Below are 16,990 nucleotides of genomic sequence, written 5' to 3'. Positions count from 1 at the left end.
GGGAGGCTGATGATTGGTTTTTGGCTGTTGTTAATGCGGCAGTCGGTCAAACTTTCAAAGCTTCATTATGGCTATTCCAGACCCAGGTCTTTAGCATGTGGGTGCAGTGGTACAACATTTCTGGCATCTGCTGAATAGCAGTATCGGTGGGCACATTATTTCATGACATCTTAAATGTGAGACATGTTGTATTAATGTAAAAGACACAATTGAATATCTTTTTTTCAGTCATAATGATGTGTGGAATAGCTATTCATAACAATGTCTTTGAAGGTTTTGATATCAGAGTATTTGAATATAAAACAAGGAAAAAAAACTGGTGAGATCAGTTGAGGCAATTCATGATATTAATGTGAAACTTACAGCAATGTGGATATATAATTGTAAGAGAAATTAGAAATAGTATTTGTTGATAGTCCCTCATTCCAATTGTTAGGGAGTTTGTAAGTCCTTGAGATCTAGCACGACCTTTGTGACAGCAGAATTTTAAAATCTGATAAGGGTAGGTTGATACTAAGCTATGATATTATTAAGAAAATTGATGCATCCACCTTTTGTGAATGCTCTGTAAGTTTTTAAATGCACTGAATGTTGTCAGTGGCTGACATTTACCACCACATTTTTGAACTATGTAATGAACAAATCATTAGTGTGTCAATGGTGTGAAAATCGATGTGAAAGCACAGTGAACGATATAGCACTGTGTATGATGAACACAATGTGTCTGTAGTCACAGATAAATTCACTATGGAAGGAACATGAAGACAACCATTTCACCATGACAGATCGATAAATTTCCCCAAATTTGCTGATCGTTGATGCATGAAATTGTGTTGGACAGCCTGAACTCCCGCAAATTATATACCTAATGGATGCCACTTTAACTAGCAGTCAGTGTGAAGTGCATTACTGTGTTTGAGGCAGTACTCTGAGGAGATAGGGCATTTTGAATCGCCTCATGATGGGGGATGACACATAAGAGCTATAAATGAAAAGACCAATATCAGTCTTATTCTAGCCACTTGAAAGCTTCCGTGCACTGTATTTTGTCAGACAAAAGCTGTATTTCTTATTGACTAGGGGCTACAATAGCTGCAATGGTAAAAATACTACAATAACTACCATGTTGAACCACATTATAGGCTTTCCTCCTAGCTCCTGCAAGATTTCTTTGCCCACAAGAGATTGTGTTCTGCTATGATGCAAACAAGCTCTTACCACTTTATTATTATAGGTGGTAGAGGTCTTCGTTATAGGTACATAGTGTAGAATGTGTCTCAAAGTGGGTTACAATTATATTGAAACATAGTAAGAACTGTACTTCAGTTTACAATAAAGTGTTTCATTTTGTACATTTTATGTTCTCTCTTATCGGCTAATTAATATCTGTTTTTTTCCACCTGTGCTCCTATATATATTTATATGCTGTCTTAATGTTCTGGTTGGTATTTTTTTTTTACTATGCATGTCTTCCTCCCCAGATTTCCTGATTTTCCATTTCTTGTTTGAGGTCAAAGCTACATTACACTCACACATTGGCTTTTGATGTTGTGCCTAGAAAGCACAGTGGTTAAGAAACTGAACGCATATTTGCATTTGGTTCACATCACAGTCTGGCCTTCGTAATTTATTTTTTTCAATGATTTTGTATCAAAATCTGGCCTTCCTAATTAACATTTTCCATGGGTTCCATAAATTATTACAGGCAAGTGACAGAGTGACAGATTGTTTATATGAACAAAACAGTGGCTGATTGTCACTCCCCCTTGCCCCCAACTTTATCCAGCAGAAATCTTTCTCTAATGATATCTGTGTTCACAAGGTGTTAAATTCTAACCTCACCCCTCTTCCTTTCAACATTGTTTATAGTATTTATTAAATTCTTTACTTTTCTTTGTAACAGAACATCAGGTGTGACAGACCACTATGCATTGGATGATCGACATGCATTGCAAATTGCAAGGAGTGTAGTAAGCAGCCTGGAACCACCTTTCTCTCAAAATACACCCGAGGATACAGAAGAACCCTTGTTTCCTCCTGATGATATATATGGTATCGTTGGATGCAACCTCAAGAAGAGTTTTGATGTAAAAGAGGTTAGTTGCTTATTTAAATGTCTGCCCAGCTTTCTAGACCAGTGTGTCTCCCATTTGTTGTTATATTACAATGTCCCACCTGAGTTCAGTCCCATAACTAAAACTCTTTTGCCCTCTGTGCACATTTGAGTTAATTGGTAATAAGGAGGCAGCTAATTTAATAAATTAAGTGATGCTTGGAGGAACAGTTGGGCACTCAAAATGATACCACAAATGATTCAAATGATTATTTATTCTGAGCCACCACTTCATTTCAATACAGATTGGTGATCAATAAAAGAATAAAAATGTTATTTAATAATTGAAACACAATATATTGAATAACTTGTAACATCAGAATTCAATTTAACTAGTTAATCTGAAGTTTGTAAACTATTTTCTCACACACACTCGTGCACACATGTGCACTCTTCTTACAGAAATGGAAAAACAATTTCTTGCTATTGATGATACAGTAAAACTGATGTGTAGCTCATATTTGGTTGTTGATTGCAAATCTGGTAGCCCATTAGGTCTCAAAGAGAGAGAGAGAGAGAGAGAGAGAGAGAGAGAGAGAGAGAGAGGATAATAATAATAATAATAATAAGAAGAAGAAGAAGAAGAAGAAGAAGAAATAGTTTACTACAATATGTTCTAGTTCTCCATGGGTTGATTTCTAAATAACAGTTGTTTGCTTATGTGTTGTGGTAAGTTTCTTTGGGTAAGGGTCTACTACATGGGCAGTGCCATTGCATGCATGTTTCACTGTTCATTGTTGGCAGCACTGACTTAGAGGTGTGACTACAATATTAGAGGAGTGTATCAACTGCGGGTTGTAAGTACTCAGTGTAATTCAGCATATGGACAGTACGGTGGTGTGTTTTGGAATGATGAATTGAAGTAAATGTATCAAATGTGTTGAGGTTTACACATACTGACACTCTTTATTCTGGATAGACAAATGGTGAACGGGTGGTACAGAATCACATAATCCAAGAGTAGTCTAGGTCTGAGGCAGTGATTGTCATCACAAGATAGCTGGCATAATATGCGGATCATGTGGAGCACCTACGACAACTGCTGTTCCCAGTGGAGCACCTGCTTGTATCCAGCAGGTTGGCCACAGGATTCTGCCAGGTGATGTGATGTGATGTGATCACCTTGAGGATGTTCCAACATTTTCCTTGTGGCAGCCACTCACAGCTCGCAACATTGTCAGCAGTACAAGCGGCAAGTATGGATCAATTTTGGCCAATTGTGATAACTCAATCTCGATGTGAGAGTCGATTACATCACATGATTATACACTGGAAAGCACAACCTATTCGGAAAAGCGGCAGCCATAACTCTGAAAATACACAAGATATTCACCGTAAGTGTACAAATGATTTCATGATACTTGATATATAGCTGCAGTTCCTACTTAAACTGTTCAGTAACTGTAAATGAACTTTTTATCACAATATTAGCAACTGTAGCTGATTTGTTTTCCGTACCATCACATTTGATGCTTTTTACCAGCTCACAACCAACACCTTCATACCTAACCTATAACTGTTATTACACTACAGTTCAGTCTGTTGCCATTACCTTCATACCACATAAATGTTCCGTGGCCCAATGAAGCCATGAATAATCTACAAATAACATGAAATGATTTCAATTCTGGCATTCAAAGTAGATTGCCGAAAACTCGGCTTTGCCTAGGTATGTGTTTATTCCAATCTTCTATTAGCACATCTCCTTTGCTCACTCTCAGTCTACCACCACCACCACCTCCTCCTCCTCCTCCTCCTCCTCCTCCTCCTCCTCCTCCTCGCTATATCCATTTCCTCCTCCCCCTTCTCTCTGTCCATCTTATCCTCTCCCTGTTTATCTCCTCCTCCTCCCTTTCTCTGTACCTTTGCCCCTCCCCAATCTCTCTGCCTATCTCTTCCTCCCTCTGTCTGTCCATCTCCTCATCTTTCCTCTTTCCATCCATTTGCCCCTTTCCCTCTGACTCTGTCTACACAGTGCAGAAACAAAATTGCAAATATCTACTGAAACACCAGAGATAATGTGCCTGATGACTCTTAAGAGAGAGAGACCCGGTATATAATGATGAGCACTATTTGTTTGGGCTTACTCCAGTGACACATTGCAAAAATGAAATCAATCACACACACACACACACACACACACAAATGCTGTGACTGGCACTGCCCCTGTTCTAGACAGCCTTCTTATGTTTTCCATTATAAAGTTACAGTATGAAGCTTTATTTATTTGTACTAATGGATCTGACTTCACTCCAGCTAACATATATTCTAAGTTAGAACATAAGCTTTAGTGATTTGTAATGCACTATCACAATGATTATGTTGTTCCAGCTGGTCGTAATCAGTACCTTTTTGTATAGAAAAACTTGAGGAATTACTTTACGGCTGTTTGTTGACATGAAAAGAAAATTTTGTAGTATCACAGTTGGAAATATGGATCAACATTTTCTAAATATATGAGGGTCACTCCAAAAGAAATGCACACTATTTTTGTAAAAATATAGTTTTCATTCTGCATGTGTGAAAGTTTTACAGTGTGTAGATACACCCTTCCCGCTTGTTTTCAAACTTAGTTCAACCTGTTTCTGTGAGTGGCGCCGTCACAGCATGTCCTCAAGATGGCTGCTACATTTGACGTTTGTCAGAAGCAACGTGGTGTCATAGAATTCCTGTGCTTTGAAAACGAGACAGTGGGAAACATCCACAAGAGGTTGAAAAAGGTGTATGGAGATGCTGCTGTTGATCGCAGTACAGTTAGTTGGTGGGCAAGCAGGTTACGTGATGAAAGCGGGCACAGCAATATTGAGGATTGTTCTCACAGCGGCAGGCCTTGTACTGCACACATGCCAGACAATGTGTAGAGTGTTAACGAATTGGCGACTGCTGACAGACGCATCACAGTGAACGAATTGTCATACTACGTTGGGATAGGGGAAGGAAGTGTTTGCAGAATGCTGAAAGTGTTGGCATTAAAAAAAAAGTTTGTGCCAGATGGGTTCCCAATATTTTGACAGTGGCTCACAAAGAAACAAGTAAAACGGTATGCAGCGAACTTTGGAACAGTACGAGAATGGAGGAGATGAATTTCTTGGAAGAATTGTGACAGGTGATGAAACATGGCTCCATTATTTTTCACCAGAGACGAAGAGGCAATCAATGGAGTGGCATCGTGCAAATTCACCAAAAAAAAAAAAAAAAAAAAAAATTCAAAACCACACCTTCTGCTGGAAAAGTTATGGCTACGGTGTTTTTCGATTCCAAAGGACTCTTGCTTGTGGACATCATGCCATGTGGAACCACCATAAATTCTGATGCATATGTGATGACACCGAAGAAACTTCAAGCTCAACTGAGTCGTGTTCGACCACATTGGCAAAAGCAGGATGTTTTGCTGTTGCACGACAATGCACAGCCACATTTCAGTCAAAAAACCATGGAAGCGATCACAAAACTCAGATGGACAACACTGAAACACCCGCCTTAGGCCTACAGTCGTGACCTGGCTCCATGTGATTATCATCTCTCTGGGAAACTGAAAAACTCTCTTTGTGGAACAAGGTTTGGAGATGATGACTCCCTTGTGCACACTGCCAAACCGTGGCTCCAACAGGTTGGTCCAGAATTTTACCGTGCGGGTATACAGTCACTGGTTCCAAGATGGCGTAAGGCAGTTGAGAGGGATGGAAATTATGTGGAGAAATGAAAATATTGTTCCCAAAGGATGTATCTACATACTGTAAAACTTTCAAACATGTAGAATAAAAGCTGGATTAAAAAAAAAGTGTTAATTTCTTTTGGAGTGACCCTAGTAGCAGTATTGAGATATTTAAGAGCAGTTTATGAGAAACACTGGTCTATCATGAAGTTGTAGTCTGCACAAATATTTCTGTTCATTTTGGAGCTTAAAAAGAAAATCTCTTAATTTGTCAGTTGCTGCTGTAGTATTTGAACATACACCTGATCTTGACAGTGTGCTTATTATTGTAGGAAACTTTCTGGATGAAAGGTATCAACGTAGAAAGATCTGGTAAAATTTATTTTCTCTGTGTAAAAATGTATATTTAGCTTGTTTATCTTTGTGTTGCAGGTGATTGCACGGATTGTTGATGGCTCAAAATTCAAAGAATTCAAGCAGAAATATGGCGACACACTAGTCACTGGTTTTGCTAAGCTGTATGGTCACACTGTTGGTATTATTGGCAACAATGGTGTTTTGTTTTCAGAGTCTGCTCTTAAAGTGAGTGCTTATACCTTTTAATGTCGACAAAGTAACATACAAGTAGTAGTAGTAGTAGTAGTAGTAGTAGTGTGTGTGTGTGTGTGTGTGTGTGTGTGTGTGTGTGTGTGGGTGTGGGAGGGGGGGGGTACACATGTGTGCATACGTGTTTATTGTGGGGGGAAAAAAATTGAAGGTTTGATGAAAAAGTCATCTGAATTGTTGTGACTTGCTTTTGATTGCATTGTACTGCATGTTACTTCAGTTTTAATTGATTTGCTACATCTTTTTGTTTGCTTGCTTAAATTAACTATAAATAGGTACTTTTCTCCTTGCATTCTGTGTTGAATTGTGTCCTATTAGGAACCATTTTCTTTTTTTATTTTCCATTTTTAGGGAACACATTTCATTCAACTTTGCTGCCAGAGGAAAATCCCAATAGTGTTTCTTCAAAACATCACAGGTAGTACATGTTTCAATTATGTTATCACTAATTGTATGACTGAACAAAAAACAAAAGTATCATTTTCCAGACAATGGAATTTCATTCTTTGTTTGAGAGGTGTTATCTGTCAGTAATCCATTTAACAGCAACAGTTATGACATTGGATTAGGAAACTATGCTTTGTTATAGATTGTATAAACAACCGAGACTTCTCTTAACCGTGCCTGGTTATTTGTATCACTTCAGCAACTGACATTTTGTCTGAAAAAACTTTCAAGGAACAGAAATTGTGTTACAGAGTGAAGTGATTATGTGGCAGAACATGTTAATTACAGAAACATTAGAAAGCATTGCATGTATTTTTAAATGTGTGTTAAAATGCTGTAGTTTCAGTTTAATTATTTTTTATCTTTTCATTCATCTGTTATGTTATGCTGTTAGTGCAGGTGGTTTTTTTTTTTTTTTTTTTTTTTTTTTTTTACTTAGTCCTTTTCTTGACTTAATAACTTTGTTCTCTAATAATTTTGGTGCAGGTATTTGTAGAAGAGAGAGATGCATTTGATGTGTTCTTCAGTAGCTGAAAATTTGTTTTGAAGCTCTGCTAACATTTTAATTCTTTGTCCTGCTAACATTGCTTGTAAAAGTGCCTAGAAGAATGAATCTGTTACTTTTGGTGAAGATTCCCAACAGTATGTTCATAAGGACCTTGATAATGTTCAAAGACACTATCAAAATAAGGAGGAATAAGTGTGTTGCTGTGTGTTGTTTGTGTGGCACTGTGAAATCATTAGTCGTATTTGACTGTTGGGTGGGTCCCCTATGAGATACAGTTAAACTAACACGAATATGTGTGACCACTCTAGAACCTCTTGTAAACAGCTGTTCAAACAATTGGGCATACTGACAATAGCCCCAAAGTACATATACTCCCTTACGATGTCTGTTGTCAACACAAATATGAAATTAGAAGGAGAAATAGTATACACTACCCATCACTCAGCCTTATGCCATCCTCACAAGGGATGTGTTTTTCAATGTGATACACACCAAATATGGTTTCCAGTGAGTTTGGTGCATGCTCAGAAATTAGTTGGTACATCACATTGAACATACTACTTAAGTGTTGTCTAGGAATGCAGCACTCTCCAGCAGCAGTTGTCAGTAGTATATGGTGCATAAACCGCACAGTTTTTTTAATTATGAAAGTGGACACATTTAAAACTCTATGATACCTCTATTAGCGATTGTTGAAGGTGACCATAGGAAATTGGAAGGAAGATTGTAGACACAATGATGGACTGGACAGCAAATTGCTGATAGAGGAACTGTTACTTGTTACTTGTAACGTTATACATTATACATTATACAAACACCTCTCCTCTTTCAGTGCACCTGTTGAAATGCACATTTGCTTTCTTGTCAATGTGCTACTCTTATTGTTCTGATGTAGTATACACTGTGCTGAAGTGAATGAGAATTGCTCAGTGATGTAGCAGCGATCTTGCAAGCCATAGTCCATGTTCTATGGCATATTCACAAAATCGAACAAACTCACTCCTGGACGAAGAGCCCTGTTATATAAACATAAACATCAAATACTACAGAACATACTTCTGTGGAGTTAAAGCTCCAAAATTTTTTAGAAAATGTGAAGGTGAATACAAAAATATTCATAGAAAGCAGGATGTGCGAACCTACAGTGTTACAGTTCTCAGACTGCATCTCTACTGTGCTGCAGGTGCAGTCATTTATCTTAAGAAGTCATAAAGGCTATGGCAGCAGATACGTTATGACCTTTCATTTAATTTTAGCAAATTACACCAAAAACGACGCATTTGAGATAAATCTTGAATGTGCTGGTCCATTGAAACTACTGCATACTTTCAGAACATGATACTTGTAATTTGAATACAACCAAACATGAGAAGTCTTTAACCACCAGTATGTCGATTCCCATCATTTTATTGTAACAAACACATTTGCAAGGTATTCAAAATGTGCTAGTGGTATGAAATAGCATATATTTATGGCACATAAGTTATAATATGAAAACCAACATATACAGGTTTAAACTGCAAACAAAGTAATCCAGTATTGTGCCTTAAGTTTTGCTTGTCACATAAAAAAATCTTGCATCTCATTAGTCACATCCAGTTCTCAAAACAAAAATCTTATTCTGCGTTTCACACTTGGGAATACTCCACAATGTGAAATTTCACATTGTGATACAACAAAACCTGACCATCTCCAAATCTATGTTTGCTTCCATGTCCCATCTAAAGATGACTGTACTGTGACACAAAAAGGAGTGAGGTATTTACACACAAAAATCTATGACCATCATCCAAACGATGTAAAAAATTTAATGGATAATAAAATTAACCTCAATCATATTTGTGTGCCAATTCTTTCTACTCCATAGGAGAATTCTGGACTGTTAAATAGTGTGTGTGTGTGTGTGTGTGTGTGTGTGTGTGTGTGTGTGTGTGTGTGTGTGTGTGTGTGTTTAAGAGAGTACGTTAGAGATCATATGTAGTTAAGTATAAATCGGCATATTCATGGAAAAAACTAACTTAATAAATCATATAAATGATCAGCATGTAGCCATATTTTCCATTGAGAAAGTGTATGTTAAACTGACTTGTTCTATGCCATAAAGATAGGTCACAATTATGATCCATGGAACATGAAAATAACTAATTAACTAACTTGGGTACATATTTTCCCAATCCTCATTGATTAACTGTTTCATTGAGAGTGGTTTATACTAATCATAGATTGATGATGGTTACATGAAATCTTTTCTGGTCTGGTGACACTAATGTTTAAGCATTGGAATCTTCACCCAGAGACTGAGGCAACTTATTGCATTTTATTTTTGTGATAGTTCTTGCTTGTCCTCTTAATTGTCACATGTATGTGGCTTTGTTTGTGAGTTTGGGATTATCTCTGAAGATGCCATTTCAGAGTGGTAAAATTGTATTCTTGCTCTGAATCCATTCATTTTTTAACAGAAGTCACTACAAAATGTTTTACTAAACATTTTCAGCTTACCACTCTACTAGGATGAATTTTTATTTTTTGTTTAATATTGTTTTGAAAATGGTGTCTTCTCTTAACTTATATGAGTGATAGCACGTTTTTATTGTGAATGTTAGATATTACAGCAAAACACACTTTGCTGTATGTCTGTCAGCCTGCCTTGAAGCTGTTGTTAGTATGCAGTATTAAAAATAATTCATATGTTGAGCCTGATATTGTCTTGGTTTCACAATCTTTCCTGTATCTGTAAAGCTGGTTTCATTACCTGCCATGTGACTCATCATGCAGCAAAAAATTTTTAAATTGTCAAACTCATTCAATGAAAGTTCTACATGATGCCTCGTTTTGCATTTATGAGGTGAAGTATGATACTGAGATAAATTATGATACTGAGATAGCAATGGTTGCATGTAAGGTGACGCATTGTCCAAGGTAGTGTATTCCAAATGTGCTTCTTACAGATACAACACACAGCCAGTTAGTGGATAACTTATAAGGGGTGGAATATTTTAGGGTTGGCAGACACAAATTTAAGGTGTTTGAATAGGCAGCTTTTGTGGTTTAAAAAAGGTTCAAGAATGAAAATAGAAGTAGTGTTAGTCTTTCCTTACTTTTGAATAATTTCCTGCTCCTTGATCCAATGCTACAGTTTTCCTTCACTTCAGTATCTGTGCTTCTTACCATTTCTCTTTCCTGTTTTTTATGTGATCTGACAACAGAGACAAAGGTGTCATTAGGAGTGTTCTAGGAAAGTGTGATAGGTCTGCTGTTGTCATTTATATACATAGACAAACTGACAGGTAGAATGAGTAGCAGTCTGCAACTGTTTGCTGATGATGTTATAGCATACAGGAAATTGTCATTGCTGAGTGACCATATGAGGATACATGATGACTTGCACAGAATTTCTTTTTGGTGTGATGAATGCCAGCTTTCACTAAATGAAGGAAAATGTAAGTTAATGCAGATGAGTAGGAAAAACAATCCTGTAATGTTCAAATACATCATTCATCTACATCTACACTGTTACTATGTAATTCACAATGAGGTGCCTGGTGGATGGTTCATCGAACCATTCTCAAACAGTGTGTGGGAAAAACGAACACTCTAGTCTCTCTGTATGATGACTGATTTCTCTTATTTTAGTATGATGATTATTTCTCTCTATGCAGGTGGGCACCAACAAAAATATTTGTGCACTCTGAGGAGTAAGTTAGTTTGAAATTTAACAGAATTGACAGCCTTTAGATTTGTGTGATTTATTTGTGAGCCAAAATTTAGCAGATTCCATTAATTACTCATGTGGATGACTTCACACTTCTCATTTAGAGTCAATTCCCACTTTTCACACCATACAGACATCTATTCCAAATCATTTTGCAGTTGATTTTGATTATCTGATCACTTTGCAAGACAGTACATTACAGCATCATCTCAAATAATCCAAGGGGGTTGCTCAGATTGTCTCCTGAATCACTTATATAGATCAGGAACAGCAGAGGGCCTATAACACAGCCTTGGAGAATGCCAGGTATTACTTCTGTTTTACTTGGTGACTTTCCCTCTATTACTACGACCTGTGAACTTTATAACAGGAACTCACAAACCTAATTGCATAGCTGAGGTGGTACTCCATAGACACACAATTTCATTAGAAGTTACTTGTGAGGAAGTGTCAAAAGCCTTCTGGAGAAATAAAAATATGGTATCAATTTGAACGCCTGAGATGATAGCACTCATTACTTCGTGAGAATGAAGAGCCAGGTTGTGTTCACAAGAACCATTAGTGATGTGCTGCTTGATACAATCATGGCAATTAAATATCCAGATGTAATATTGCAAAGCAATATGAAATTAAATGAGTACGACAGTTCGATAGCCAGAAAGGTGAATTGTCAACTTTGGTTTATTGGGATAATTCTAGGAAAGTGGAGATCATCTATAAAGGGGACTGCATGTAGAGCATTAATGCGACCCAGTCTGGAGTACTGCTGGAATGTGTGGAATCCCAACCAGATCCAATTAAAGGACAACATCAAAGCAGTTCAGAGACAAACCTGCTAGATTTGTTATTGGTAGGATTGATCAACACATGAATATTTTGGATTTCTTGTGAATTCAAATGGTAGTCCCTGGTGAGAAGACAACATTATTTTCGTGAAAAACTATTGAGAAAACGTAAAGATACAGAATTTGTGGTTGACTCCAGAACAATTCTATTGCTGCCAGCATATATTTTGCATGAGGACAGTGAAGACAAGATAAAGGGGAATTAGGGTTCATACAGGGACACACACTTGTTTTTCCTTCAGTACATTTGTGAGTGAAACAAGAAAGGAAATGACTAGCAATAGAAAAAGGTACCCCCCTGCTATACACCATACGGTGGCTTGCAGTTTGTATGGAGATGTACATAATTTTACTAAAGATACTAAGTAGATAGTTCTCTTCTGTGCCTATGTAATAGAAGCAGCTTTTATTTTTTTTATTTTTTGTGACTTTTCAGCCACCAGTGTGTCTAATACCTCTTAATTTTCTTTGGAAAACAATAATTTAATACTCCAATCTTTGTTGTGTATAGGGATCACTGGATAAGAAACTGAGAGTATGTCAGTGTTACATTACCAGTGCCTAGTGCCCAGACATGTAAGCATCTGTCAGAGGACTGTTATTACAGCACTTGCTCTTCTTCCAATTAGGATCTTCACAAAGTTCTTATGAACAACTGTCAAAAGTTGAGCCATTCATCCTGTAATTGTATGAGAAATTGACATGCATTTCCATCCTGATTGGGTTTGGTAATTGACAGACTCAACCCAATCTACAAATGTTCTGTCATTGTGCTTCTCTGCCTTATGTAAGTTTTCATGGGACTCCATATGATTTTCTTAAAAATTACATACAATATTATTATTCGTCAGATCCACCACACACACATTTGAGCCCCCTAATCTCTAACACCGTGGCAGCATTGTTCGCACTGCAACAGTGCTTAGCTTTGGTGTACATTCATGTGACAGAAATCAAGGGATACCTCTTAATATTGTGTTGGACCTCCTTTTGTGCGTTGTAATGCAGCAGCTCGACATAGCAGGGACTCAAAGTTATTTGAAGTACACTGCAGAAATATTGAGCCATCATGTGTGTATAGCGATGCTTAACAATTCACAGATTTTGAATGTGAGCACTTGCTCCTGCTCATGCTCTTAGCTGCAAGCAGAGTAGCTGCGACAATGTGTTCGCACCATGTGATCGTAACAACAAGGGAGAAGTGCTGACTGCGAAATATGACAGGATCAGTTTTGACTGTTGTGCCATTTAATAGCAGTAATGGTGAGTCAGTATTACATAACACTGAAATGTCTTCGCACCTCAGTCTTCTGTCTGAGGAATCTTACTTTTAACACAAAACGATAGGTACACAAAATGACAGCCCGTAAAAGGAAATCCAGCCGATTTTCCTAAATTATCATCTGTGCAAGATGCTGTTGTTAATGAAGACTTTCAGCATTATTAACACATTTTTATACCCCTTAAGGAAGAATTTGAGCAATGTTTTCAATATCTGGTGGCATTAGAAAGTAATTTTGATCTATTCTCCTCTCCGTATTCAGTGCTTATTGAAGATACTTGTCCTGAACTACAATTAGAAGTTATTGCTGTGTGGTGTGACAGAAAATATCAAGACAAATGTCAGTACAAGAGAAACATTTTGGAATTCTATAGACACGTCCCTCAGCACAGATTTCCTTGTTTCCATAAACAGGTGGCTACAATAATAACCAATGTTTGCTCTGAACAGTTGTTCTCTGCAATGAAAAGTAAGAAGATGCACCTGAGAAACTCACTGTGTGATCACAATCTAAACTACATGCTGCATGTAAGATGCACAAGAACAATGACTCTGCACATAGAAGCAATTGTTTAAGGGGAGAAGTGCAAGAGAACCGACAACCTCACACTTGAATGACTTCATTATTGTATAACGGGTCACAAAGTAAATAAAGAAAAATGTAGAAGTATAAGTTAATAAGATAATGTTTATTTGTTTCATTTCTAGTAATAATATTTCATATAGTGATTTCCATGGAACTGGCTGAAGATTTAAATTTACTGATGAACATGCGACGGCAGCTGTTGTGTCCCCCACTCGACTCTTCATTTGGCACCCCCACGCTCTGCCCTGTGCCAATAGTAGGGGTTCTGTGCTCACCCTGCTCTATGCTCGCACCTAGCTGCTCACAGCTTGCTCCGTGAGCGCATTTGTTGTGAAGTCCTGCTCTGTAGCCTTCCACAATTGTGAAAGTGTTGCCAATAGGGGATTTTGTGCACAAACTGACCTCTTGATTATGTCCCAGTCAATGAATGGCTGCAACTGGTCTCCAAGTGGCTGAACATAACAATTTCCAGTCAGTGATCAGTTCAGTTGGATCAGAGGAGCCAGTCTATTCCACGTAAACACAGCCTGCACCATTATGGAACTACCACCAGCTTGCACAGTGCCTTGTTGACAAGTTGGGACCATGCCTTTATGGGGTGTGCGCCACACTCGAACCCTACCGTCAGCTCTTACCAACTGAAATTGGGACTCATCTGACCAGACCACAGTTTTCCAGTTGTCTACGGTCCAACTGATATGGTCATGTACACAGGAGAGGCACTGCGGGTGATGTGCTGTTAGCAAAGGCACTCATGTCAGTCATCCACTGCCATAGCCCATTGACACCAAATTTTGCTGCACTGTCATAGCAGATACATTTGTAATATGTTCCACATTGATTTCTGTAGTTATTCCACACAGTGTTACTTGTCTGTTGGCTGCTGCTCTTGTGAAGGCCGTCAATCACTGCTTTGTCCATGGTGAGAGGTAATGCCTGAAATTTTGTATTCTCAGTACACTCTTGACACTGTGATTTGCAAAATACTGAATTCCTAAATGATTTCAGAATTGGAATGCCCCCTGCCTCTAGTGCCAACTACCATTCTGTGTTCAGAGTCTGTTAATTCCTGTCATGTGGCCATAATCATGTCAGAAACCATTTCACATGAATCACCTGGATACAAATAATAGCTGCACCGATACACTGCCCTTTTATACTCTGTGTACGTGATATTACCGCTGTCTATAAATGTGTATATCGCTATCCCATGATGACTTTTGTCACCACAGTGAATGTGATAAGGTTCTTCAATGACTGCTGAATTGTTGTGTTCCTGCATTCTGTTGTTTGTATTTCACCAAGCACTTAGTCAGAAAAACATGAAATGCCATACAACGTCCCAAGGAGCCATAATTTCTTATGTAAGCAAAAACCAAATAAACAATCTACAGGAAGATGTGTGCGTCCCTTAATACTGGAAACCCTGATACACAAATGTAAATAAATAAAATATACAAAAATGAGCAGACAAACAAAGGACCCAGTGAGAATCCATGTGCCCAACCCCAAAGTGGAAGAGTAAAGAGACTTTTTAACTGTACCAAGAACGTTAGGAGTCTAGAACATCATATATGTTAACACTTCAGATATGCAACTTGCCATTTTTTAAGTGTGTGTGTGTAATTTTGTTTTTCTTGTTTGACTAGGATTCATGGTGGGGTGTGATGCTGAAGCTGGTGGCATTGCCAAGAATGGAGCCAAAATGGTAACAGCTGTTGCTTGTGCACAGGTGCCCAAATTTACAGTCATCATAGGTGGTTCATATGGTGCTGGCAACTATGGAATGTGTGGTCGAGCATATGGGTAAGGCTTATTGCTGTGGTTCAACATTTTTATTATATTATAGTCCATGATAGCGTTAATGGCCTCCCGCCCTGCAGCTCACATGGAATACTGCGTTGTCAGCCTGGGTGAAAGTGCATGGACATTAGCTATGTTACAAACAGTTGCAGTAAAGGGAATTTAACCTCTCTTGCTAGGTCAGGTTCATGGTGTGCTAGAAACTGTTTCATGATAAATTATTAAGTGTGTGTAATAAGTATGAGATACACGTTACAGAATTGAATGTGTATTCAGTGTTTCCCCATCACAATGACATGAAGGAAAGCCAGCTATACAGATTTTCACACTGCATACTGGATTGTATAGTAAATTGCACTATGTAGAATTGATTACACCTACTGTTGCTTTTTACTTTAATTAACAAAATGATGACAGAATCAAATCTAAAATATCTACAGCTGGACGAACAGCATTTTAAACTATGTTATATTGTAGCCAGAATAGTGAAATAAGTAAATTAAATTCCCATTAGAGAACAGTTTATGCTCCGATCTGCTTTCTACTGCACAGACAGCCGGATAAGGCAGTAAATGTTCCATTAAAATTACTAATAAATTTACATTCCATTCACATACCTTTTTACTCAGATGTTTCATTGTCACTGCCTTTGGAACTTGAGTCGTTGTATGTGAGTATCAGATTATCAATTAAAGAATCCGTTATTTCATCTCTTAACAACTTCTTTCTAGTAGTCATCTTCTTGCAGTTTGTCAGTGTGTCATTCATAAGCTTCTCAACCAGCAACCATGATTTTGTTTACTGCTTCATGGATCAGCCTTTCAGTGCCAGCTACTTTAAACATAGCATTTTTATCTGGTGCTTATCTCTTCACCTGAGCCCACACAAGTTCTATGGGATTATAATGGCAATGATAAGTAGGCACTCATATCATCCTGTGACCATGTTGCAGAGCTATGGAAGCAATTTCGTATTTTTTACCTCCACCTTTATAAATCTTAGTGAGCCCAACAGCTCTGCTCTGGCTTTTGTTTCAGTAATCGGTGTACTGTTACTTCGCAGCCCTGAAACAATATCACTTTTTCTTGTATTTGTAGTGGGAGGCCTGTCGAGAGTAACAGCGATACATTGCATTGTCCGTAACAGTGATAGAACCTGGACACAAGTAGAGCAACAGCTGATTCTGAAACTATTCTCAAAATGTTTCTCCATTTATTTTGGCGTGGTAGTCAGACATGGTTTTAGATTTTCCTTGGAATGAAAGTTTACTTTAAGGCACAAATCCCGTAGCTGTGGAACCAGTGTGACATACCATAAGACACCCTCATTTTCATACTGGAACTTTCAAGCTGCCTTTTCCCTCTGTTGTTCGCCAAATAAAATTTCTAATGTGGTTTCGATTTATCCAGGACTCATATAAGTAATATGAGATG

At 37.9% G+C, this 16,990-nt stretch overlaps 1 protein-coding gene across 1 annotated transcript in view; it reads left to right on the top strand.

Moving 5' to 3' along the window:
- The window catches only part of LOC126248837 (methylcrotonoyl-CoA carboxylase beta chain, mitochondrial), a 108,081-nt gene that overhangs the window by 43,177 nt on the left and 47,914 nt on the right, over window positions 1–16,990 (top strand). The window contains exons 5-8 of the mRNA XM_049950253.1: window positions 1,904–2,096; window positions 6,201–6,350; window positions 6,726–6,792; window positions 15,404–15,560. Of these exons, the coding sequence (XP_049806210.1) occupies window positions 1,904–2,096; window positions 6,201–6,350; window positions 6,726–6,792; window positions 15,404–15,560 (567 nt within the window). The remainder of the gene's footprint in view (window positions 1–1,903; window positions 2,097–6,200; window positions 6,351–6,725; window positions 6,793–15,403; window positions 15,561–16,990) is intronic.

Source organism: Schistocerca nitens, chromosome 3, assembly GCF_023898315.1.
Source record: "Schistocerca nitens isolate TAMUIC-IGC-003100 chromosome 3, iqSchNite1.1, whole genome shotgun sequence".
NCBI lineage: Eukaryota > Metazoa > Arthropoda > Insecta > Orthoptera > Acrididae > Schistocerca > Schistocerca nitens.
Note: the sequence above shows the minus strand (reverse complement) of the source record. Positions and strands in the feature narration are given on the sequence as shown.